This window comes from Lissotriton helveticus, chromosome 5_1 (assembly GCF_964261635.1).
Source record: "Lissotriton helveticus chromosome 5_1, aLisHel1.1, whole genome shotgun sequence".
In the NCBI taxonomy this organism is placed as follows: Eukaryota; Metazoa; Chordata; class Amphibia; order Caudata; family Salamandridae; genus Lissotriton; species Lissotriton helveticus.
Window position 1 is genome coordinate 111,112,581 of NC_136065.1, and position 23,984 is coordinate 111,136,564.

Here is a 23,984-nt window from a genome sequence, read left to right on the forward strand (position 1 = left end):
GAGCTCTTGAGTTCGTCGGTGAACCATGGGCCTTTCTTGCTGCCGGGTCTGCTAGGCGGGGTCCTCAGAGGGGCGAGGTCGTCTGCGCAGTCGCTGATCCATTTCGTGAGGTTGGTGGCCGCTTGGCTGGGGCTCGTTGCGCTGGTGGGTGGGTTCTTGCTCAGGGAAGTCGCGAGCTGGTCGGCTGTGATCTTGTTCCAGCCTTTGCGTGCAACCTGTTGCTGTTGGTGGTGGATCGTGGTCCTTTTGAAGCTGAAGTGGACGCAGCTGTGGTCCGTCCAGGGGAGTCCGGTGGCGTGGCTGAAGGCGACGTCCTTGCTGGATGAGAAGACTGGGTCGAGTGTGTGTCCGGCGTAGTGGGTGGGGGTGGTCACCAGTTGCTTAAGTCCGAGGTTAGCGAGGTTGTCCAGCAGGGTCGTGGTGTTGCGGTCGTTGTTGTTCTCCAGGTGGAAGTTGATGTCCCCGAGGAGGATGTACTCCGCAGAGGGGAGGGCATGCGGGCTGACGAAGTCGGAGATGTCCTCGCTGAATTGTGTGCGTGGTCCCGGGGGTCTGTAGATGAGGGTGCCTCTGAGGGTGGTCTTGGGGTTGAGGTAAATCTGGAAGTGCAGGTGCTCGGCGAGTGCGAGGGTGTCGTCGGTGTTGGTCGTGATGTGGATGGAGTTCCTGTGGATGATGGCGATGCCTCCTCCGGTCTGGTTGACGCGGTCCCTCCGGATGATCTTGTAGCCGTCCGGGATGGCAATTGCGATGTCGGGCGCTGAGGAGGCGTTCATCCAGGTTTCCGTGAGGAAGGCGACATTTGGGGATGTGGTGTCGAGCAGGTTCCAGAGCTCGATGGCGTGTCTGTGGACGGATCGGGTGTTGAGCAGGTTGCACTGCAGGTGGCTGCTGCTGTTGCTCTTCGAGGTCTTGGGCACTGCTGGAGTGGTGCAGGTCCGGATGCAGGTGAACTTGCAGGAGTTGCAGCAGAAGGGTCCGTGGGTACGTCTCGGGGTGGCTTGGTAGCAACCCGGGAGTCGGCCGGCGTTGAGTTCGGTGGTGCTGTAGGCCCGGCGGGCGGGCTGGTGTCTGCGGGGGCCAGGGGTCCTGGCACTGGGCGCGGTCCAGGCGCGGACGGGCGCAGACGGGCTTACCTTTGGCGCGCCTTCGGCGCACAATTGGCGCTCCCGCTGCGCGTGCACGCTGCGCGTACGCGCGGTCGCCATGTATGGCGAAGTGGGAGGGAGGGCGGAGCAGCTGGGAGGCGGGAGCGGGGAGGGCACAGAAGGCAAAGGGGGCGGGGAGCGGGGCGGGGGTCACAGGGGCAGAGCGAGGTGATCGGCGCAGGGGGAGAAAACACGAAATAAATTAGCAATCACACAGTGAAACTATGGACCAAGGACGGGGCACACAATTACAGCAGACAGCAAGTAAAGCACACAAGTAGGTAGCCAACAGACAGGAAAACGGCAGCAGGCGAAAAATACGGGAGATGCAGCGGGGGGGGCGGGGTCCACGGGGCGGGCTCAGCGAGGCTGAGGGCGGCAGCGGGAGGGAGTAGCACACGCTACAGCTGGTGGCCGTGCGGCGCGGGAGTGTCCTGTAAAGCACTGTTGTTCTACAGCAGCTATCTTTGAGCTAATTGTATTTATTCTTAATACCAACATTTTTGGAAATATTTTTATATGTGCTTTTAGGATGGGTACACATCTACTATTACCTTCTTTCATATGATAGGTGTGTAGCCTCTTACATGTAATTGTTCTCCTCATAACTGCCTCCTGAAAATGTCAATTGCCAAAAGTCTTCTAAAACCCTTTGAAAGTTCATTTGGAAGCCCAAACCTGAGCGGGAACCTTCCCAATTTTGATTGACTTTGCTTTTGAGATGTCATGGAGACCCACTGACTTATCTAACTTTGCTCTATGTTTGCTACATTGGGTAGTGAAAAAGTACCAAAAACACTTCATTTGTTCAATGATCCGTGTTACATATAATTTTGTATGATACTCGTAAAAATACTGCATTATTTACATCTGCATTTAAGCTGGCAGTTGCTCAAGTCTCAAAATTTCCAAGCTGATTTTATAGAATGTTATGTCCTGCTTCAAATGATTGTTTGATCTTGAAAGCTCAATTCATGCAGCATCAACGAGGTGCTTAAGTCTCTGTTTAAGGCAGTCTGACCCATAACATATTGCACGATCTCTTTGACTTTGTCTATACGCTCATGTCCTAGATATTCAGCAGGTGTGGAATTAAATTTGGCATGTATCCCTGTTTCTTGTTAAATATAATTTCTGTCAAAGGTCTGTGATTTGGCAACACAAAGCTGAATGATGTGATTAAAATCTGAACTTATTGTGCAAGAACACTGTCAAAGATGTTGGTGTGCAGGTTTTTTTCCTTTTTAGGGCTCGGGCCTCCGCCTCCACGAAGTGGGGAGGCGGAGCTTCCCGAGATCTTATGCGTTCAAAAGAAGAAGGAATTCAGAAAGGGCTCTTGCCAGGCACATTCCTTAGAGTTTTATGGCATCTGCCTAGTGATTCGTCTTCGCTGTTCTGTTTTTTTTTGTAGCATTGACCTGATAGGCTATAAGTAATTTACGCGTGGCCGATGTGGCATATTGTGTGCGCGAACGAGCACGGCCGAGTGATTAATCTTAATTAGGAGCTGTCAGAGTGGCAGTGTAATGCAATCCAGATGGTGCCACGTTTAACATTTAAGTTCCCGTGTATGTTCGTTTCCCAGAGCCGCTCCTGACAGACACTGGACTGCGCGCGCCCTCACTACATTAGCATAAAAAAGCACAAGTGTTCCTTCAACAGCAGAACACACTAAGCAATCCAGCACATAGAAGAGAACGGATGTAAACATACAATTCAGGTCAGATTTATTCGCATGGAGTGATGTTTTCAGTATGACATACATGCAGTGCATAGAAGACCCTAAGATGCTGCAAAGACTAATCAATCGGGTGCCGTAGACCAGTGTTACATTTTCTCAAAGTCACATTTTAAAATCGATTTTCTAAGTTACATTGCAAGCCTGAATAGCAATATAAACGCTTTCAAGAGAGCACATAGATCATAAGGCATGCCCCGCGCTTTAAATCACACTTGATGGCACCAAGTGCCTCAACTACTTGGTCATCTGTCAATTGGAGATTCCATGGACAACTTTATGATCATATGCAGTATTACAGAAACCAATTTTACAGCCTAGATAATCGCTCTAAAATTTTGTTTTGAATGCAACAGTGGAAACCAGGTACAAAAGGATTCGATGTGTGAGACGAGAATAGTAGGACCTTGCAGGAAACTGTCACATGTAAGCTGGCAATGGGGAAAAGTTTGCGCATTTCAAACTCCCACAGTACTGATTTGAAAACAAAACAAAAACAACAACAAAAAAGAGCCAGAAGGGAAAAAAATTATAGATTTCTGACCAAAGGTGAAACAAGCAATATCCAATACCATCTAGTGCATAGTGGCGGTGCATAGTGGCGGTGCATAGTGGCGGTGCAGAGTGGCGGTGCAGAGTGGCGGTGCGGTGGTGCAGAGTGGCAGTGCAGAGTGGCGGTGCGGTGGTGCAGAGTGGCAGTGCAGAGTGGCGGTGCGGTGGTGCAGAGTGGCAGTGCAGAGTGGCGGTGCGGTGGTGCAGAGTGGCGGTGCAGAGTGGCGGTGCAGAGTGGCGGTGCAGAGTGGCGGTGCAGAGTGGCGGTGCAGAGTGGCGGTGCAGAGTGGCGGTGCAGAGTGGCGGTGCAGAGTGGCGGTGCAGAGTGGCGGTGCAGAGTGGCGGTGCAGAGTGGCGGTGCAGAGTGGCGGTGCAGAGTGGCGGTGCAGAGTGGCGGTGCAGAGTGGCGGTGCAGAGTGGCGGTGCAGAGTGGCGGTGCAGCGTGGCGGTGCAGCGTGGCGGTGCAGCGTGGCGGTGCAGCGTGGCGGTGCAGCGTGGCGCCGCAGAGTGGCGGTGCAGCGTGGCGGCGCAGCGTGCAGAATGGCGGTGCAGAATGGCGGTGCGGTGGTGCAGAGTGGCGGTGCAGAGTGGCGGTGCGGTGGTGCAGAGTGGCAGTGCAGAGTGGCGGTGCAGAGTGGCAGTGAGGCGGTGCAGTGAGGCGGTGCAGTGAGGCGGTGCAGAGTGGCGGTGCAGAGTGGCGGTGCAGAGTGGCGGTGCAGAGTGGCGGTGCAGAGTGGCGGTGCAGAGTGGCGGTGCAGAGTGGCGGTGCAGAGTGGCGGTGCAGAGTGGCGGTGCAGAGTGGCGGTGCAGAGTGGCGGTGCAGAGTGGCGGTGCAGAGTGGCGGTGCAGAGTGGCGGTGCAGAGTGGCGGTGCAGAGTGGCGGTGCAGAGTGGCGGTGCAGAGTGGCGGTGCAGAGTGGCGGTGCAGAGTGGCGGTGCAGAGTGGCGGTGCAGAGTGGCGGTGCAGAGTGGCGGTGCAGAGTGGCGGTGCAGAGTGGCGGTGCAGAGTGGCGGTGCAGAGTGGCGGTGCAGAGTGGCGGTGCAGAGTGGCGGTGCAGAGTGGCGGTGCAGAGTGGCGGTGCAGAGTGGCGGTGCAGAGTGGCGGTGCAGAGTGGCGGTGCAGAGTGGCGGTGCAGAGTGGCGGTGCAGAGTGGCGGTGCAGAGTGGCGGTGCAGAGTGGCGGTGCAGAGTGGCGGTGCAGAGTGGCGGTGCAGAGTGGCAGTGCGGGGTGGCGGTGCAGGGTGGCGGTGCAGGGTGGCGGTGCAGGGTGGCGGTGCAGAGTGGCGGTGCAGAGTGCAGAGTGGCGGTGCAGAGTGCAGAGTGGCGGTGCAGAGTGCAGAGTGGCGGTGCAGAGTGGCGGTGCAGAGTGCAGAGTGGCGGTGCAGAGTGCAGAGTGGCGGTGCAGAGTGCAGAGTGGCGGTGCAGAGTGCAGAGTGGCGGTGCAGAGTGCAGAGTGGCGGTGCAGAGTGGCGGTGCAGAGTGGCGGTGCAGACTGGCGGTGCAGAGTGCAGATGACAGTGCATATCTACAGGTTAGCGATGACGGTGCATATCTACAGGTTAGCGATGACGGTGCATATCTACAGGTTAGCGATGACGGTGCATATCTACAGGTTAGCGATGACGGTGCATATCTACAGGCTAGTGAAGCCAATGCATATCTACAGGCTAGTGATGACAGTGCATACCTACAAGCTAGCGATGACAGTGCATACCTACAAGCTAGCGATGATAATGCATATCTACAGGCTAGCGATGATAATGCATATCTACAGGCTAGCGATGACGGTGCATACACTCACAAGGAGACCACAGCCAGCTGAGGTGCAATCTTCACCCACTCACAAGAACGACATCACAGGCAGCAGCAGTGCAAGCTTCTTACACATAAGAAGGACATCACAGGCAAGTGGTGCAATATTCGCACATTCACAAGGAGATCCCTAGCAGTACACACCACATGAACACACTCCATAACACATAGCAACAATACATTGGCATTTACAATGCCATTAGCTCAAACTCAAATAAATCCGAGCCCGATTGCATTTCTAATGCTTGTTTTGTTTGCTTTGGGTTTCAGATGCATCACTACACCATAATATGATCCTATTTGGATGCAGGACTATGATTAAATAGAGCAGAAAAAAGAAAACGAAAAAGATGGGTAGTCTGATAGCAGATATTAAATCATGTTGACGTGGTTTATGATTCCATGTTTGATGAGGATATGGAAAGGGAATGGGTTTGATTCTCTAATATTTTCATTTATGGCTGGTATCCAAGTGCTGTGTGCTACACAGAGGTTTATTGAATGTCACTCTGGAGGGGTCTCTCAAGGTAGGTCTTGAAGATTGTCCATTGAGAAGGTCTGACCATGAATACATCGATGGTTTTAGGTGTAGTCATGGTATTTTTAATTTGTCCGAGTATAGCATATTGTGTTCCACCATTAGGTTAGGCTTTATGGTTCTGGGATTTCCACTTGCTTGGTATTCTCTATAGTGCAGTAATCTGCAGGGTATTCTGTAATTTTATAAAAAAATTTGGGGGGAGGGGGATGTTGACCGCTCACCAAATGGCGCGTTTTCCAGTGATGAAAGGAAGGACTTGCATAATGATTTGTTGTATAGGGTGTAATGATGTCCAGTACCATTTTGGCAACCATGAACCAATATTATTTTAGTTTGTTGTACGAGAAGAGCATATGCTTTATAGTTGCACCATGTTCTTGCATTGCCGGCATTTGTTAGCTTTGTGTAATATTACAGGAGAATGTTTTTTTGTAGAAACTAAAGATGCATTTAAGTAAATGAGGCCAGTCTTGACATGTGTTTTGTTTTCATATTTTCTCGTATGGAAGGATAGGTTTTTCTCTTCATGTTTTTAATAGAATAGGTTTCAGTTATTACTCCTATAGTTTAGTCTCTATTTTGGTATATTTGTGTACAACTGCAGATTTTGGTATGTGTGGGGACAATATTTGCTTATTCGTCACCCAGTTATATACGGTTTCTATTGTGAATTTCTATTTTGCCATTGTTCTTTGGATAGCAAGCATTAGTAACTGTTATTTATCCAGTTATCGGCAGGTTAAGTTGTTAATTACCTCTAGTGCACGTTTTACGGAGATCTCCTGATGTGTTTGATTTAAGATCATGCCTCTTCTTTTCATTCATTTATGGCAGAACAACTGTGATGTGTGCAATCTTTGTCATACTATATACTTATTGAGCCATCGTTCCTTTGTTTGGCCTTCCTCCTTGGTATATTTTAGCGTTTTCTTGGTACTTATCGCCACAGTTGCGGAGCAGATGAGTCCATAGTTGTTCGCAGTGTAGAATGTACGAGGAATAATGAGTTTTGTTAACGGGACTTTTTTTTTTTTTTTTTTTTTTTTTGTCGCAATACATAAATAATACAGTTATCTCCATCAGTCACATGGTCACATACATTCGCAGGGTACCTATGAAGAACACAAGAAACGGAGAGCGACAAAAGGTGTAACGGCCCCTCGAGTTCCAAGTGAAAATCCGGCAAGTCAAGTGACATGATGAAAAGGAATATATACATATCGTGGAAAATACAGTTTGCTTTTTCAGTTTTTTGACGTGGTTTGCATATAAACAACTTAAACAAGAAAAACTGCACACATAGTTCGGCATGTAGGTGGGGCAGCATCATCAGTATCCTGCATCCCAGTCTACCTATAGAGGGACCTATCAAGTGTTCCTGTGCCCCCTGCCTTATTACTTCCCTCCACACTACCCTCCCTTAGGCAAGTCCAACCCGCACCCGTGTAAAGCACCTAACAGTCATTCTCACATTCAATCAGAGGTCCTCCTCGCTCTCAGATCCTTCGAGATCATCCTCTTCCAGTGGTTCACATATGTCCCCCCTGTAGGAGTTCCATGTCTGCCACACCCCATTCCACTTGCGCGGGTTACCCCTCAATTTATATACCGCCCTCTCAGTCAGCATGAGCATATCCATGTTACGGATCCACTGGGCCAGCGTGGGTAGTTCAGCCGACCCCCATTTCTGTGCTATATCTCGTTTCGCCGTCACCAACCCCACCGTTACCCAAGTTCTTGCATAAAAGGTGAGGTCATTCGGCCCCCAGACATTCAGCAGGCACATTCGCGGGTCCAGAGCAAGGGTGGTGTGTAGTGCTTGGGCCAAGGTGCGTAATACTCTTTGCCGGTAACTAACCAGCAGCGGACAGTCCCAGATCGTGTGTATGAACGAGCCTTCTGCCCCGCAACCCCTAAGACAATAAGGATGCTCAGCCCTGTGCAACTTGTGTTGTGTCGTGCGAGTGTAGTAAACCCGGTGTAGGATTTTTAACTGTACTAGGCGGAATTTGGAGGAAATGCCTGCTTCGCGCGGGGAAGCCATGGCTGCGTTCCACTCAGTTTCATCCAGATCGCCCACCTCCAACACCCATTTGTCTTTCAGTTTCCCCAGTGGATCAGGCATGTTGTTGACTAATTTACGGTACGTCATCGAAGTCGCCCCCTCCTGCAAGTAGTCCGTGAGCAGACGGTCTTCCAGAGGGGAGGATTCGGGTGGGGATGTGTTAGGCGGGATCGCCGCTCGCAGTGCATGTCTGATCTGAGTGTATCTGTAGAGTTCTGTTTCCCTCAAATCATATTGCTCCTGTAGGGTTGCAAAGGAGATTATTCCATCCCCCGTCCACATGTCCCCCACTGTTGAGATGCCGATATTATCCCACTGCGTGAAGCCCTTGGAGCGCCGCAAGTGGCCCAACGCCTTCGTGTCCCATAGAGGTGTAAGTTTAGTGATGATTCCATCCCATTTCAACTTTGCCTGTGCCTTATACCAGAGACGCACTGTGTGTTTCGTAGGCCCCGTCAGCTTCGCCGCTACACCACGGTGGTACAGTGGGGTCAACAAACTGTTCGTGCCCAGTTGCTCCCTGTCTGCCTTAAACGCCGGGTCCTCTTGCGGGGCGTGTATCCACTGGTTAAGGATTTTCAGCTGGGCCGCCCAGTAGTACAGCTGTACGTTGGGTAGCGCAATGCCACCGTCGTACCATCCCCTGTTCAATTTTGTGTGTGCGATTCGGGCTGGCTGGCTGCCCCAGAGCAGGCCTGAGATCTGCGCCGTTATTTTCTGGAGGAAGCTATCTGGCACTAAATACGGAGCATTTTCAAGGACATATAGGAAGCGTGGCAGAGCCATCATTTTAAAGAGCGCTGCCCTTCCTAGTAACGTTAAGGGGAGTTCTTTCCAATGTTGCACATCACTACGGAGGCGGATTAAGGGGGGCTGCAGGTTCAGTCGTGCGAACTCTGCCTCGTCCCGGGTGATATGAATCCCCAGATATTTGAAGGACGTGCGCGCTAGTTCTAGCGGACAGGAGTCCGGGAGTGGCGGGAGTGGTCCCCGTAGCTCGAAAATTATAGACTTCGCCCAGTTGATGGTGTAACCCGAGATCCGCCCATGTGCAGTACAGAGGGCCAGGAGGTTAGGAAGGCTGTCCCCCAGGTCTGTGAGGTAAATTAGTATATCGTCCGCATAGAGGGACACTCTATCCTCCCAGTGCGGAGTCCATTGAATACCTTTCAGGAGTTGTGTGGTGCGAATCGTAACTGCCAACGGTTCCAAAACCAAAGCGAAAAGGAGGGGTGAAAGCGGGCACCCCTGCCTCGTGCCACGGCCTAGAGATATAGTCCTGGAAGTGTGGCCGTTTGCCACCACTTTGGCTATGGGGTCTCTGTATAACATGCGTATCCAGGAGATAAACACCGGGCCAAAACCCATGCGTGCGAGCACTGCAAAAAGATAGTCCCACTCCACCATGTCGAACGCCATCTTGGCGTCCAATGAAAGGATCGCGGCCGGACCCTGTAGTAGAGGGATTCGTGCCACTACCCCATGTACCCTGCGGAGATTCAAAGCAGTACTGCGATGTGGCATGAAGCCGGATTGGTCTGGGTGGGTCAGTTGAGGTAGGCACGGCAGGAGCCTGCTCGCCAACACCTTAGCAATAACTTTGGCCTCCGGGTTCAGCAAGGAAATAGGTCTATACGACGAGCATTCGCTGGGGGGTTTACCTGGTTTCGGTATTGCAACGATGGACGCCATCCGTTGATCCGGTGGCAGCCTACCCTCCACTCTAGATTCTTCGTACATATGAAGTAGGGGCGTGCTCAGGGACTCAGACTCAATTTTAAACCATTCAATGGGAATCCCATTGGGGCCCATAGCCTTACCCGGATGAAGGGCGCTGATAGCCAGTTGAATCTCTCCCACCGTTAGTGGCGCGTCTATGCCATTTGACGTCTCTGCCGTCAATACCGGCAGGGGGACGTGCTCGAGGGCAACCCGAACCTCGCCCTCCCCCACCACAGTCTCAGGGGTGTACACCCCCTCAAAATAATCCGCGAGGACTTCCACTATCTCGTCGGGGCGGGTATGGACGTTGCCACTTGGGTCAGTAAGTTGTAGGATGTTACTCCCCCCCCCATGCCTCTTGTCTAACCACGCCAGAAGTTTGCTGGCTTTTTCCCCGATGTCGTAGACCCTGTGTTGCGTTGCCGCAATGTCCGACACCGTAATCCTCCTCATGTGGTCAGTGAGGCGGCGCTGATGGACCTGGAGATCATGGAGTGTGTCCTCCGAGGGGCTCGCCATATGGGCGGTATTGGCCCTCTCGAGGCCCAACTCCAAGTCCAGGGCCTCACGTCTGTGTGCCTTTTTATGATTCGCAATCACGGCAATGGCCTGACCCCTAAATACGGTCTTGTACGCTTCCCATAACGTAGAGGGAGAGTCCACCGAGGATCGGTTTTCCTCGAAGTATAGCCGCGTAACCTTCTTCAGGTCTTTAGTGATCTGGAAGATCGGAAATACCCTCCGTTGTCTCGTGTCCATGGTGGTGATCGTCAAGGTGAGCGGTGAGTGATCCGATACGCCCCGTGGCTGAATAGTCGTCTCGCCCACAGTAAGATGCCCGTTGTTCAATGCGAAGAAATAATCTATCCTACAGAGGCTGTTGTGTGTGGCCGAAAAGTACGAGTACTGTCGCTGGTTAGGGTGTAGCGTGCGCCATATGTCCACCAACCCCTGTGCTTCCAAAAAGGTCTGGAGCCTGCTGGGCCCTTCTGTGTGTGTGTGTGCGCGCGGGGAACCGGTCCAAGGTGTCCGTGAGTGCCATGTTAAAATCCCCACCTATGAGTAGGTCCCCATCAGGGAGAGTCAGCAAAAATTTACCAAGATCCGGCAATGCCTCAGAGTGTAACGCTGGTGGTATGTACACAGAAACTACGTTTAACAGTTTCCCCTCCCACTGACCATGAACTGCAGCAAAGCGGCCATGGGCATCGGTTGCTGTAGACTTTACAATAAACTGGGATGATTTTTTCTGCAGGATACCCGTGCCGCGGGACCCCGAAGTAAACTCAGCGTGCACTATCATGTGATAACCTCTCCTATCCAGGGCCTTCGTGGCCGCCCCAGTCAAGTGTGTCTCTTGTAGGAGAATGAGAGCTGGTCCCTGTCTTCTAATCCCCTGCAGCACCAATCCCCTCTTAATCTTATCCCCTAGACCTCTGACGTTCCATGACATGACAAGCAACGGGTTCGGTATGGTGCGTCTATCTGTTCCAGCCATAAGAAAAACAGGGATCAGCCACAGGGCCCCTCCGCCGCTGGCGAGGCGGCCTGCGGAGGCAAGTGCAAGGCAGGCGTGACCGTAGCCAATATACCATACTCCCAGTGTCCCGAATAGACCAGAATGCCTCAGTGACGTGAAACATGCCTAGATACCTATGTGTGCTTAAAACAAGAACCTGCAGGACCAAAAAGACCCACGTTGCAAACTTACCCAACTCCCGTTCCACCCCCCACCCTGCCCCCCTGCTGCACGGACTCAAAACTGCCCGCCCCCCCAACTGAGCAGAGTGCATACCCCATTCCCAAAACAGTGTACTTGCGCGTTGGGGTGAGGGACTCTCCGCCGCCGGCAGTCTCTCATTCACACCCTCGGAGGCCCTTCACCCAGTGTCCAATGGCGGGAAGCGCTTACGCAGCAATAAAGTCACCTTGGCAAAATGATTGTCAGATGGTCATTGTTCCTCGATTTCCTCCCTGCCACCTTCCGCACCCAAAGAGTCACCGGTGCCCGGTCCTCCTCCCGAGGCCCGGGAAGAGACTTCTATTTTTACCTGTTTCATTGTGTCATAGTTGTCTGGATCTTTTTGCTCATCATGCTTACGATATCTGTATTGCTTCTTGGTAGAGATGGACATTTGGAAACCTAAATACTCTTTCTTGTTTGATGTCTTAGTTTTGTTAGGGATATCCTGGAAAATTTACCGTTCTTGGGGGGGGGGGGGTGATAGTTTTATGCTGAGCTCCCTGAAGAATAACGGCGGCAGTGTTTTGGGAACATCGTGGTAGGATAAAGAATTTTAGATGTTGCCATCATTTTAATAGTTTTCAACCTACCTGACCATAAGAGTTTCAGTGGCGATCTTATAGACTCCTTTTCTTTGTTTGTCTGTATTTACTTGGATGTGACAGATACACTGCTTTTGCATGTTATTGCCAACTATTGTTGTACTTAGTAATATGGCGTTTCATACATAGTTTAGGTAATGGGCATACCACTGTTTTGTCATTAAGCTGTGCCCAGATGTGTTTGACTAGTCTTGAGTTTACTGTACCAGATTGTAGATGGAGCATTCCAATGCCAATTAGAAAGATAAAAAGTAATTTGCGTATGTTGCCATCTTAAATTCATTACTTATGATCAGGGCCACTAGAATTTTGTGATAATGTGGTTGCAGCTTTTTCCGCATATTAAGGGATTTGCCACATATTCCATCATCTGCTGTACAATCTTCAGATGTTGACAAAAAAAAATCTTGCTCAAACAGATCAAAAGTTACTAAAAACGTTGCAGCATGTGTTTGTGTACCGGGAACCCCCTTTGCAAAGGTTAGCTAGTCATCTTTCAGTTGCTCATTTCTGTATATTTGGTTGTTAAACTGGAAATAATAAGATGACATCTTTCTCCAGACAATATTTCTATGTGTAAACATTTGAAAATAATGATGTAATACTATAAAAAATGCTCTACATTTGACTTTTCTTGCCGTATAATTTAGTCAAACCGCTGCATAATTTGGTGCTCCCTTGCCAAATAATTCCGGTGTCCCTGTTTATGGTGTACATACCATGTAACTGTTTGTTGTTTCCTATTTTACATAGCAGCTAGAACGTTGGGATGGAAACAACCATATAGTGTACGCCTCTTTGAATGAGGGTGATAAGATTCCATTTACAAATACATTGACTATTGGTTGTGCATATAGGATTTTAACCATTTTGGTGCTTTTTTGCAGAACGTTATGCACCATTTTAATGTTCTAAAAGATACTGCCATTCTGTATTATGAAATGCTTTTTCAGCATCTGATGCTAAGGCGCAAATCCATAAACAACTACGCAGTCCCTATTCTCATTGCAAAATTAATTGTGAATTTTTTTTGTTCGCTGATGCATGATAGATAAACTTATGAAATGCTCCCAGCTGGCCTTTGTAGATGTGAACAGTCAATCTAAATGCACAAAACTGAGAAGAAAAGTAACTGCAATTGAGATGAAACCAATATCTTGTTTTTTTTCTTTTCTTTTTAGGATGGTATCATTCTTGGTGCTGATACAAGAGCAACTGAAGGAATGATAGTAGCAGACAAAAACTGTTCGAAAATACACTATATTTCCCCCAATATTTAGTAAGTGGACATTTGAATTAAATTCTTGGGATTGCTAAAGTACAGTTGTGTTGCTGCTAGATTTATGATGCTATGCTCTGCAGAACATTCCTTGGGAGTGTGGGGTGTTAATTCTCTCGTTGAAATTTTCTTTAGGAGAAGATCGTTTTTCCTTCCTGTGCTTCCCAACCTTTGATGACGTGCCTTAGCCCTATCTAATTTTATGGGAGTGTAAACTCCACGAACTGTGCCAAAACCCTTCGTTTTCTAGATCACAAATTGCATGCAGTTTTGGTTGAGATTGCCAGCAACCATTATACATACTCTAACACAAAACTCTGTCACTCTTCCTATGGTATATGAGCTCAGTCTGCAGTAAAATGTTATATGTATATAAGGTTTCTATAGCACAACCCTAGCCAAAATCCAGCAGAGTTCTGTCGTGCATAATTGAAAGACCAGATTTAAGTCAATAATTGATAGGAAAGATATATGGACGGTTAATGCATTGTGAGGCAGTGTTCTTTAAAGAGGTGAGTCTTCAACTCTTTCCCAAACTTGGAGCAGTTTAGGGTACTCTTTATGACTATGGGAATTTTGTTCTAGATCCTGCGCATATTGATGGAAAATGCTGCCTTTGTTTTTTGTGGGTTTTTTTTTACACTTCTTAGTATACGTTCTGATGGTGCCCTGGCTGTGGGTGCACCGAGAACCACCTGAGACAGATTTCTTCTTATTTAGAGGTGTTTGGCAGGTTTCTAGTTTCTTTTTCTCTGGTTTCTAGCTGCAGTTGGGTGGCCCGCAGTGGATTCTTGGTGCGAGGTGTTGCTCAGGGCTGTGCTGTGCTTCCTCCCTGGTCTGCCTCTCTGGTCTGGTCAGCCAAATAGTCGCCCAAAAGTTGTAAGTAGTTATGTAAGCAGCAGGACACTTCCTTTAAGTTACAAGATAGATTTATTAAGAATACAGCAGAGCGCACACCTCGCCAGCTGACCAGACCATCCACTGACATGAGTGGAACCTTCAAACAGTACTAGGTAGAATGCACACAGGTATTCTGGGAGGCTGGGGAGGTGGGACACAAAGGAAGGTCTAATGACTACAGGTGGCCATCTTGTGAGGAGCACAGGCTGCCTAGGAACTAGTTTTGAGTGACCACAAGTGAGGGTTTGCCCATTATCTTAGCCACATGTTTGGGTTGCCACAGGGAGCGCTGACCAGAGGAAGAAAGGTTCTAACATATTGGATTTAGGTAGAGAGGGACACTGTGATAGTTTAAAGTAAAACATACAGTTAGTGCTGCAAAAAGGTGTAGGATCACCCCTGGGAACTTTTGCCCCATTGGTTACGGAGTGGTCAGGAGGTTCCCCCACCCATAAGCAGGCACTGGACATAAGTGTGGCATCCCCAGTGCCCTTCCCAGATCATTTCTGGACCTGTGGAAGAACAGCAGAGGACTGGACCTGCTGTCTGTGACCTAAGAAGAGTCTTGAAGACTGGACCTGCTCTTGCTTAGGCACCCAGGACAAAGTAGTGGACTCCAGGTGGCATACGGCTGACCTCTTGTTTGGGCTACAAGGACACATGTCCAAGAGGCCTTTTCCTGCGTTCCCAGGTGACCACCTCTAACTGGACCTGCCCAGGAACCTTCTACTGGCCTCATCTGAAGTGAGCCTTGACCCCAGTGCTGTCCCCAAAATTCCTGGGCCTTTGATTGGTGTCAAATTGTACTCCTCCTGTAGTTTCTTGAAATATGGGACTTCGAATCTTTTTGGCAACTTTGTGCTCTGAGAACTGATGGGAGACCGGGACCAACCGCAAAGCCGATCTGACAAAGGTGCTTCGCTGCTGGGCAAAAGGTTCAGGTTGCTCCTGAAAATCCGAGCTGAGCCTCACAGAGGTGTGTAGCTTTGTAGAGCCCTCTTCATTTGCACCAGCTTGCTCCTCTGGAAGAATCCGACCCCCAAAAAGTGACCAAGTATCATGATCGAAATACAGCTTGTGAGGGACCTTCTCTGTGAGTGAAGCTCAAATTTCTCAAGCTTGGAGTTTTCTTGTCATACGATAACCAAGAAAAAAAGGTCTCCTTCAAGCCACTATCTGAAGAAGTGAAGCCTCTTCCGCCTGATGCCTTGCCCCCTTGATCATTTTTGACTTCCATTATGGTAACCAAGTCCAAAGAAAAACTTTTCACTGAGTCATACGTGGCCCCTGAATCCAATTGCGGTTGGCCACAACTTTTGACTTTGTCCTGGTCCAGCTCAACCAGATGACTGCGATGGGCAGGTCACAATTACTGGCGCTATTTTGGTCCTTAAACTTTTCTAAAATTCTAAACTCTGGTTCCACAGTTTGGATTTTTTTTTTTTATATAATTCTTTTTATTAAATAAAGTGTCAGCCAAAATCACATTACAGAGATAGTTGCCATAGTACAGGTAACACATCAGGGGGTACAGGAAGATTGAATACACACATAATAAGGGACTTTACGGGGAAGGGGGCACATCAAATACAGCATTTCTGGGTGGCACACAAGTCTCTCCTCTGTGACGATTCCAGGGTCCCCATATCAATGACCACTTTCGAGGGCGTCCCCTCGCAAGATAAACCGTTTTCTCCCTAAACATACACCAATCTAAATTGTTTTCCCATACTTCTAGGGTGGGAAGTTGTACGGCTCCCCATAGCTGGGCAATGTTTCTTTTCGCGATCATGAAGCCCAATGTAGTCCACTGTGTCTGTGCAGAGGTTAGGCCAGTTGGCTCCATATGTTTAGGAGGCATCTCCTCGCCTCCGGCAACAAAGAGACCCCCAATACCCTATGCTTAATGTCGTGAATTTGGCGTCAGTATTTGGTGATAAGTTTACATTCCCAGATGATGTCGAAAAGAACCTGTATGACCACACTGTCGAGAATCCGACAGCCACATATACACCAGCCGGGGTCCCGTGACGTAGACCCGGTGCAGAACCTTAAGTTGAACGAGCCTAAGCCGAGCTGGAATAGCAACCTCTTTAGGGGAGGACACTGCCATCTGCCAGTCCTCGTCATCTAATTCTATACCATCTTGAACCCACCTAGCCCTCAGCTCCTCAGAGGGATCAGCTCTATGATTAATTAGCTTCCTATATATTAAGGAGATTGTTTGTTCGGGGAGGTGGCCATCCAGGATTCTATCTTCAAGAGGTGAGGCCTTCGGGGGCTCATCGTCCCTGGGCAATGCAGCCTGGAGCGAATGCCGGACTTGTGCATAACGAAAATATTCGGAACTCTTCAATTAAATTTCAATTTCAAAAGACTTTATTCGGTTATGAAACATTGATAACCATAAAAGTACATAAAATCACAGTTTACACAAATAACACAATAAATATTTATACAAACAAAAACATCTCGTAGGCTCAGACTATTAAAAATATTAAATAATTATTGATTTCCTTGATTGAAAAACATTTCTAAGGTATCCAGAAACAGATGCTACCGAAAATATGTCATCAAGTTTCCGAATTGCCAAGAAGGCAGGGCGACATTGTTTACAATTCTTATATTTTAAAATGGGCATAATCCACCTTTTCCTTGGTACTGTATAAAATTTACAGAAAAATAAAATATGAATTATGAATGTCCGATTGGGTGGATGTATCGTCACATGGGCATTTACTTATATCACTTGTCCAGTCGTTAATGGCAGGGAAACTCAATAATCTAAAAAGAATCCCAAATCTAAATCGTATCAGCAAGAACCTTTTGTGTTCTGTCATCCGCAGGGTTAAATAGGGTTGAATAGCCTGCGAAATTAAAAACGGTTGATGGGCAATCAGTTTTTTTGGTCAACTCAGTTTGATCTCTGAGATTCGATAAGTACATAATACATAACCTTTTCAACTCTTTCCTCGGAGTCGTGACCATTGACATGGGGTCATCATAAAATTCTGGATGATTAATATTACCACAAAAGGTTTTAATGTATCGAAGCCATTTCACACGATGGACACCCTCCAATTTCAGGGCGTCCTCGATAGTAGTCCACACCCGATGCCACAGAAGAACGGGTTGGACCCTAATAAGATCTTCTAAATAGGGCATACCAATTTCAGTGTGACAATTATGGGTGGACGTGCTATCAGGCATAGTTAAAAGATATCTCAGAAAGCTATTCTCAGTCAGCTGTAAACTGGTGACATTAGTATTACAAATAAACAAAAAAAGAGCGGTCAGATCAATCTCAAAAAAGCCACAGAGACGGAGTAAGGATCACACACCCACTTTGGGTGGGAAGGAAAGCCCTCACACACCGACCTAGTCAGTGTCATGCTTCATCATCGGGCCCCACCAAAGAGGCAGAGTGCCTCTTCGGTGTGCTGCGACGCCAGAAAGACTGCGGAGCTGGTTGTGTGAGAAGGGCGTGCTGTGAGGTAAAATTAAAAGTGCCTAGAAAAGGGTATCAATAAAAAAATTTAATAAGTGATCCCTAAGGCACAGGTGAGGAGTATTATGTGTCTGAATTTAGCTGCCAAGGTATTAGGATTGGTTAAATTCAGAAATACTTAAATCAGTCAACATGTTTCTGCCATATGGGTGGTTTCAATTTACCAAGGCATTCGTCAGGACTAAACCCCGGCGGTATGGACTCTCTAATCGTCCACCCTGGCCTGGGGACGTGAAAGTGAAAATATAAAAAAAAGGTGAAAAAGTGCTAAAAATAGAAGAGCGGGTCGCTCATTCCAAAAAATGCTCCAAATTGTGGAGTATCTCAGCACCTGTAAAGTGAAATGCACAAACAGACATACACATAATTAATATAAGCCAATGTGTTTGATCATGGTGCTCCATAGTATGTGGCATACATAGTGTTCCCAAAGTAGACACTAGTTTTAACACCATCCAAGTAGCCCTATGGGGATGATATCGTTAACTTTGGGAAGTGAAGTGTTAAAGGTGTTTTTAAAAACTAAGGTAAGTTGGTAGAGGGGTTAAAAACACGATATGTGTACTCCTTATGAAGGGATCAATGGACCAAAGGTCTGTGACCCCTAAAGATGGTAATTTGGACTAATATCTCACTTTAAAACAGGGCGCTACTTGCACCATGGGTCTCGGGAGGGGGGTTGGAGCGTGCCTGGCACATCCTGTAAAAAAGAAGGGTTTTCTTAAAACCTCCGTAAAACGGGTGAACACTTAGCTTGTTAATGTAGAAGGCCAGCGATCCTGTAGCTGAAGTGCACTCACGCCCTCAACGCTCTCAGCCCGTTATGAACCTGGGTTTCGCCTCAAAACCGGAACCCGACGATGGAGAGCGGGGCCGGTGGCTGAGTATTAAAGCGTTTGTGTTGCAAGCCGCGCTCTTCCGGGTGGGCGCGTCCAACCAAACCGAGGTTTGGAACGCACCAGCCCAGAGTGGAGAGGCGCGGCCGAAGTCCAACACGAGGCTTGGAAAACTAAGCCAATCAGGAGTCTGACCGGCGTGAGACCGGCGTGAATGCCGGTGTAGAGTTATTGAGCTATTCCTTGGGCTCAAGTACTGGAGTGTGCTTAGGACTCCAGAGTAATTGCAATACCGGGTGAAAGTGTCCATGGTTAGTGCAAAGGATTACCAAGTACATGTCGTTAGGATAACTTGTTAATGCTATATGGTGAAGCAGAAACGGTTAATCCTAACACCGTATTAGTACGTATTAAAAGTGCTAGAGCACCTGGAATGGGATAATTGTTTACAGAGTGGCAGTAATACGAGAGTAAGTAATGTCATATTCTGTTACATAAAGGGATACCTCCATCAGGATGGTTATGTTCATGGGAACCAGGAGGGAAAGCCTTTTGGATCATCATTATTGTTAATATGCACAAAACTACATGAAACACATGTAAAGAAAACATAGAAAGTGCAGAATTGGGTTATTCAGTTGATTGTGGATTCAGAGGTATTCAGTTCAAGATAGCACAGTGTTCCACGGGATGTCATCGTTGAGGCCGTTGGTATTAGTGCCTAAACGATACACCCAGCGCTGCTCTTTTTCAAAGAGTCTGCTAGTTAAGTTTGTTGTGCCATTGACTACCTCGATTATGGTCCACCTCATGTCATTTGGTGTATGATTACTGTCCAGAAAGTGACGGCTCAGCTTGGTTGTCACTTTTTTGCATCTAACATTGCTCCGGTGTTCACAAATACGCTGTTTGACCTTGCGTGTGGTCATGCCAACATAGCGAAGCTGGCAAGGGCAGGTAATCAAATAGACCACATTCATTGTGTTACAGTTTGTGTGTTCTCTCTGTGTCCATATCCTCCCTGCTTCCAGCGACAGTGTTTTAGTTGCTTCTGTTAGATGGCAGACGCTGCAGTCAGAGCAAGGATAGTGCCCGGTGATTCTTGGCAGGCCCCATGCTGCAGTTACTGTGGGCATAACATGGGGTGGCTTTTCTTTTGGGCGAGTGTGGACCAAGGCATCTTTCAGACTCCGTCGTTTTTTAAAAGAGAAGAGGGGTTTCTCCCAGTTCTCTTTGCAGGATGTTAAAATGTTCCAGTGTTTGTTGATAATTTTTTTCATCAGATTGGAAAGACTGTTAAAGGTGGTTACACATGTAAGAGCTATTGAGTCAGGGTTATTGATCTTTTCTTCCAAAAGTGCCTCTCTGGGTTGATTTCTTGCTCTCTTAAATCCCTTAGTCAGGATAGGCGTTGTGTAGCCTCTATCTTTAAGTTTTTCTGTAAGACTGGAGGATTGTTCTTTGAAATCTGAAAGAGCGCTGCAGTTTCTCCTTAGTCTGAGATATTGCCCATAAGGAAGATTCTCGCTCAGAGGGCGAGGGTGGAAGCTGCTAAACTCAAGGAGGTTGTTTTTAGCTGTAGGCTTATGGTGCGTTTTGGTTGTAAGTCCCGTACCATTCACAGAGATCACAACATCGAGGAAGACAATATCTGTTCTACTTTTCGTGTTGGTGAACCATACCAGAAAAGACTCCAGGTTACTATCACTCCCTGACCAAAGGAGCAGGATGTCGTCTATGTAGCGCTTCCATAAGAGCATTGACGACGAGAAAGCTGTGGTTGGTGGCAGAATGTATTTGGCCTCAAAATCAGCTACATAGAGCCCGGCAACACTGGGGGCAAAAATACTGCCCATAGATGTTCCTGAGCACTGGAGAAATAGCTTATCTTTGAAAGAAAAGAAGTTCTCTTTTAAAGCTATGGTTGCACATTCAATGATAAAAGACTTGGGTGTCTGATAATCCCATTCAATAGAGTCTAAAGATTTTTCCAGGACTTTGATGGTATCGTCCTGTGGGATGCTCGTGTAGAGGCTTTCTACATCTAGGGTCACAAGGGTGACTGAGTTCTCTGTGAACGTGACCTCTGATAGTACTCGTAAGAGGCTCTTGGTATCTTTGAGGTAAGTAGGAGTTAATTGTACTAGGGGTTTCAGGAAATAGTCACAGAACTGTGACAGGGGCTCCAAGAGAGAGCCAATCCCTGACACGATGGGACGACCTGGAGGTGGCAATCGGTTTTTATGCATTTTAGGCAATGTGTAGAAGTATGGTATGACATTGCTTGTGTTATTCAAAAAAGCGGCTTTGTTTTTAGACAAGTGACCTTGTTCCTCCGCCTGTTGAACCAGGGTCGTGATCTTTCTGGTAAGGTCTGCAGTAGGGTCTGTTGTGAGTAGGGTATAGTTTCTAACGTCTCCAAGCAAATCATTACAAGTCTTCTCGTAGGAAATTAGAGAGACTGAGTCCCACTTTAAGACAACAATTACTGGGTTCAAGAAACGGTTGGATGAACTCAACAAAGAACTCAATGAGTACAAAGACAACCTGACGCAGTCAAAAGCAACTAAACTCCAAAAAGATCAAAAGAAATTTGACTTTGAAAAGGTGTACCTATACTCTGCAGCAACCTTCACCCCACCGGCACGGAATGCTAGTAAATCTGATTATTCAGATGATGACTCCTCTAGCAGCAGCGGGTCAAGCAATAACTCATTCAAACAAACAAAGGGAAGAGGGAACCGTGGCAAGAGGAATAACGGGGGCAGGCAAGGCAACCAGGGCCAACATCAACAATGGCATCCACCACAAATGATGATGGGCCCTCCTCCCCCCTATGCCTTCCAACCGCCACAATATCCCTTCATGGGCTGGAACCCGGGCATCATGCCCCCCGCAAATTTTCAAAATCAGTATAGACAGCCTTTTTTAGAGAGCGGCCGGAGGGGCCGAGGCAAAAGGAGAGGCAACAACAGAGTATCCTGGGAAGAGGACGACTCAGTAGCGAATCACACCCGCAGCAACCAACAGCCGGGAACGAGCGGGATATGAGCCTAGTGACTAACCTGTCGAGAAGGATACTAACCCCTACTGAAGCTCAGGTACTCGAGCAAGGCTTAGGTTTTGTTCCAACAGCTAAACCTGACAAGTTTAAGTTACATTGCGAACTTGCTGGCTTTTTTCGGAAATTAAAATTAAAAGCATTCTTTGAAGGTAAAGCAGACCCAACTGAAGCAACCAGGAAAGGTGACACAGGACTCAGACCGAGTTCAACTTTCACCCCTCCTCCATACACTGTGCTTGCGGCCATCACTGCCTTTGAGCAGGCAGTATTCAAAGATCTGGAATCTTGCCAGAACGTTAAGACATTTTGCAATTTCGGCACTGCTGAATACCAAGCGCTACAACAACTGCAGAATGACACCTCAATAACCATTAAGCCGGCAGACAAAGGTGGAGGTATTGTCATTCAAGATACTACAGACTACGAGAAGACTTGTAATGATTTGCTTGGAGACGTTAGAAACTATACCCTACTCACAACAGACCCTACTGCAGACCTTACCAGAAAGATCACGACCCTGGTTCAACAGGCGGAGGAACAAGGTCACTTGTCTAAAAACGAAGCCGCTTTTTTGAATAACACAAGCAATGTCATACCATACTTCTACACATTGCCTAAAATGCATAAAAACCGATTGCCACCTCCAGGTCGTCCCATCGTGTCAGGGATTGGCTCTCTCTTGGAGCCCCTGTCACAGTTCTGTGACTATTTCCTGACACCCCTAGTACAATCAACTCCTACTTACCTCAAAGATACCAAGAGCCTCTTACGAATACTATCAGAGGTCACGTTCACAGAGAACTCAGTCACCCTAGTGACCCTAGATGTAGAAAGCCTCTACACGAGCATCCCACAGGACGATACCATCAAAGTCCTGGAAAAATCTTTAGACTCTATTGAATGGGATTATCAGACACCCAAGTCTTTTATCATTGAATGTGCAACCATAGCTTTAAAAGAGAACTTCTTTTCTTTCAAAGATAAGCTATTTCTCCAGTGCTCAGGAACATCTATGGGCAGTATCTTTGCCCCCAGTGTTGCCGGGCTCTATGTAGCTGATTTTGAGGCCAAATACATTCTGCCACCAACCACAGCTTTCTCGTCGTCAATGCTCTTATGGAAGCGCTACATAGACGACATCCTGCTCCTTTGGTCAGGGAGTGATAGTAACCTGGAGTCTTTTCTGGTATGGATCAATACCCTAGATCCTAACCTGAGGTTCACCAACACGAAAAGTAGAACAGATATTGTCTTCCTCGATGTTGTGATCTCTGTGAATGGTACGGGACTTACAACCAAAACGCACCATAAGCCTACAGCTAAAAACAACCTCCTTGAGTTTAGCAGCTTCCACCCTCTCCCTCTGAGAGAGAATCTTCCTTATGGGCAATATCTCAGACTAAGGAGAAACTGCAGCGCTCTTTCAGATTTCAAAGAACAGTCCTCCAGTCTTACAGAAAAACTCAAAGATAGAGGCTACCCAACGCCTATCCTGACTAAGGGATTTAAGAGAGCAAGAAATCAACCCAGAGAGGCACTTTTGGAAGAAAAGATCAATAACCCTGACTCAATACCTCTTACATGTGTAACCACCTTTAACAGTCTTTCCAATCTGATGAAAAAAATTATCAACAAACACTGGAACATTTTAACATCCTGCAAAGAGAACTGGGAGACACCCCTCTTCTCTTTTAAAAAAGGACGTAGTGTGAAAGATGCCTTGGTCCACACTCGCCCAAAAGAAAAGCCACCCCATGTTATGCCCACAGTAACTGCAGCATGGGGCCTGCCTAGAATCACCAGGCACTATCCTTGCTCTGACTGCAGCGTCTGCCATCTAACAGAAGCAACTAAAACACTGTCGCTGGAAGCATGGAGGATATGGACACAGAGAGAACACACAAACTGTAACACAATGAATGTGGTCTATTTGATTACCTGCCCTTGCCAGCTTCGCTATGTTGGCATGACCACACGCAAGGTCAAACAGCGTATTTGTGAACACCGGAGCAATGTTAGATGCAAAAAAGTGACAACCAACCTGAGCCGTCACTTTCTGGACAGTAATCATACACCAAATGACATGAGGTGGACCATAATCGAGGTAGTCAATGGCACAACAAACTTAACTAGCAGACTCTTTGAAAAAGAGCAGCGCTGGGTGTATCGTTTAGGCACTAATACCAAACGGCCTCAACGATGACATCCCGTGGAACACTGTGCTATCTTGAACTGAATAACTCTGAATCCACAATCAACTGAATAACCCAATTCTGCACTTTCTATGTTTTCTTTACATGTGTTTCATGTAGTTTTGTGCATATTAACAATAATGATGATCCAAAAGGCTTTCCCTCCTGGTTCCCATGAACATAACCATCCTGATGGAGGTATCCCTTTATGTAACAGAATATGACATTACTTACTCTCGTATTATTGCCACTCTGTAAACAATTATCCCATTCCAGGTGCTC

At 47.7% G+C, this 23,984-nt stretch overlaps 1 protein-coding gene across 1 annotated transcript in view; it reads left to right on the forward strand.

The window, feature by feature from the left end:
* The window catches only part of PSMB7 (proteasome 20S subunit beta 7), a 188,640-nt gene that overhangs the window by 19,890 nt on the left and 144,766 nt on the right, over positions 1-23,984 (forward strand). The window contains exon 3 of the mRNA XM_078641832.1: positions 13,105-13,202. Within this exon, the coding sequence (XP_078497958.1) occupies positions 13,105-13,202 (98 nt within the window). The remainder of the gene's footprint in view (positions 1-13,104; positions 13,203-23,984) is intronic.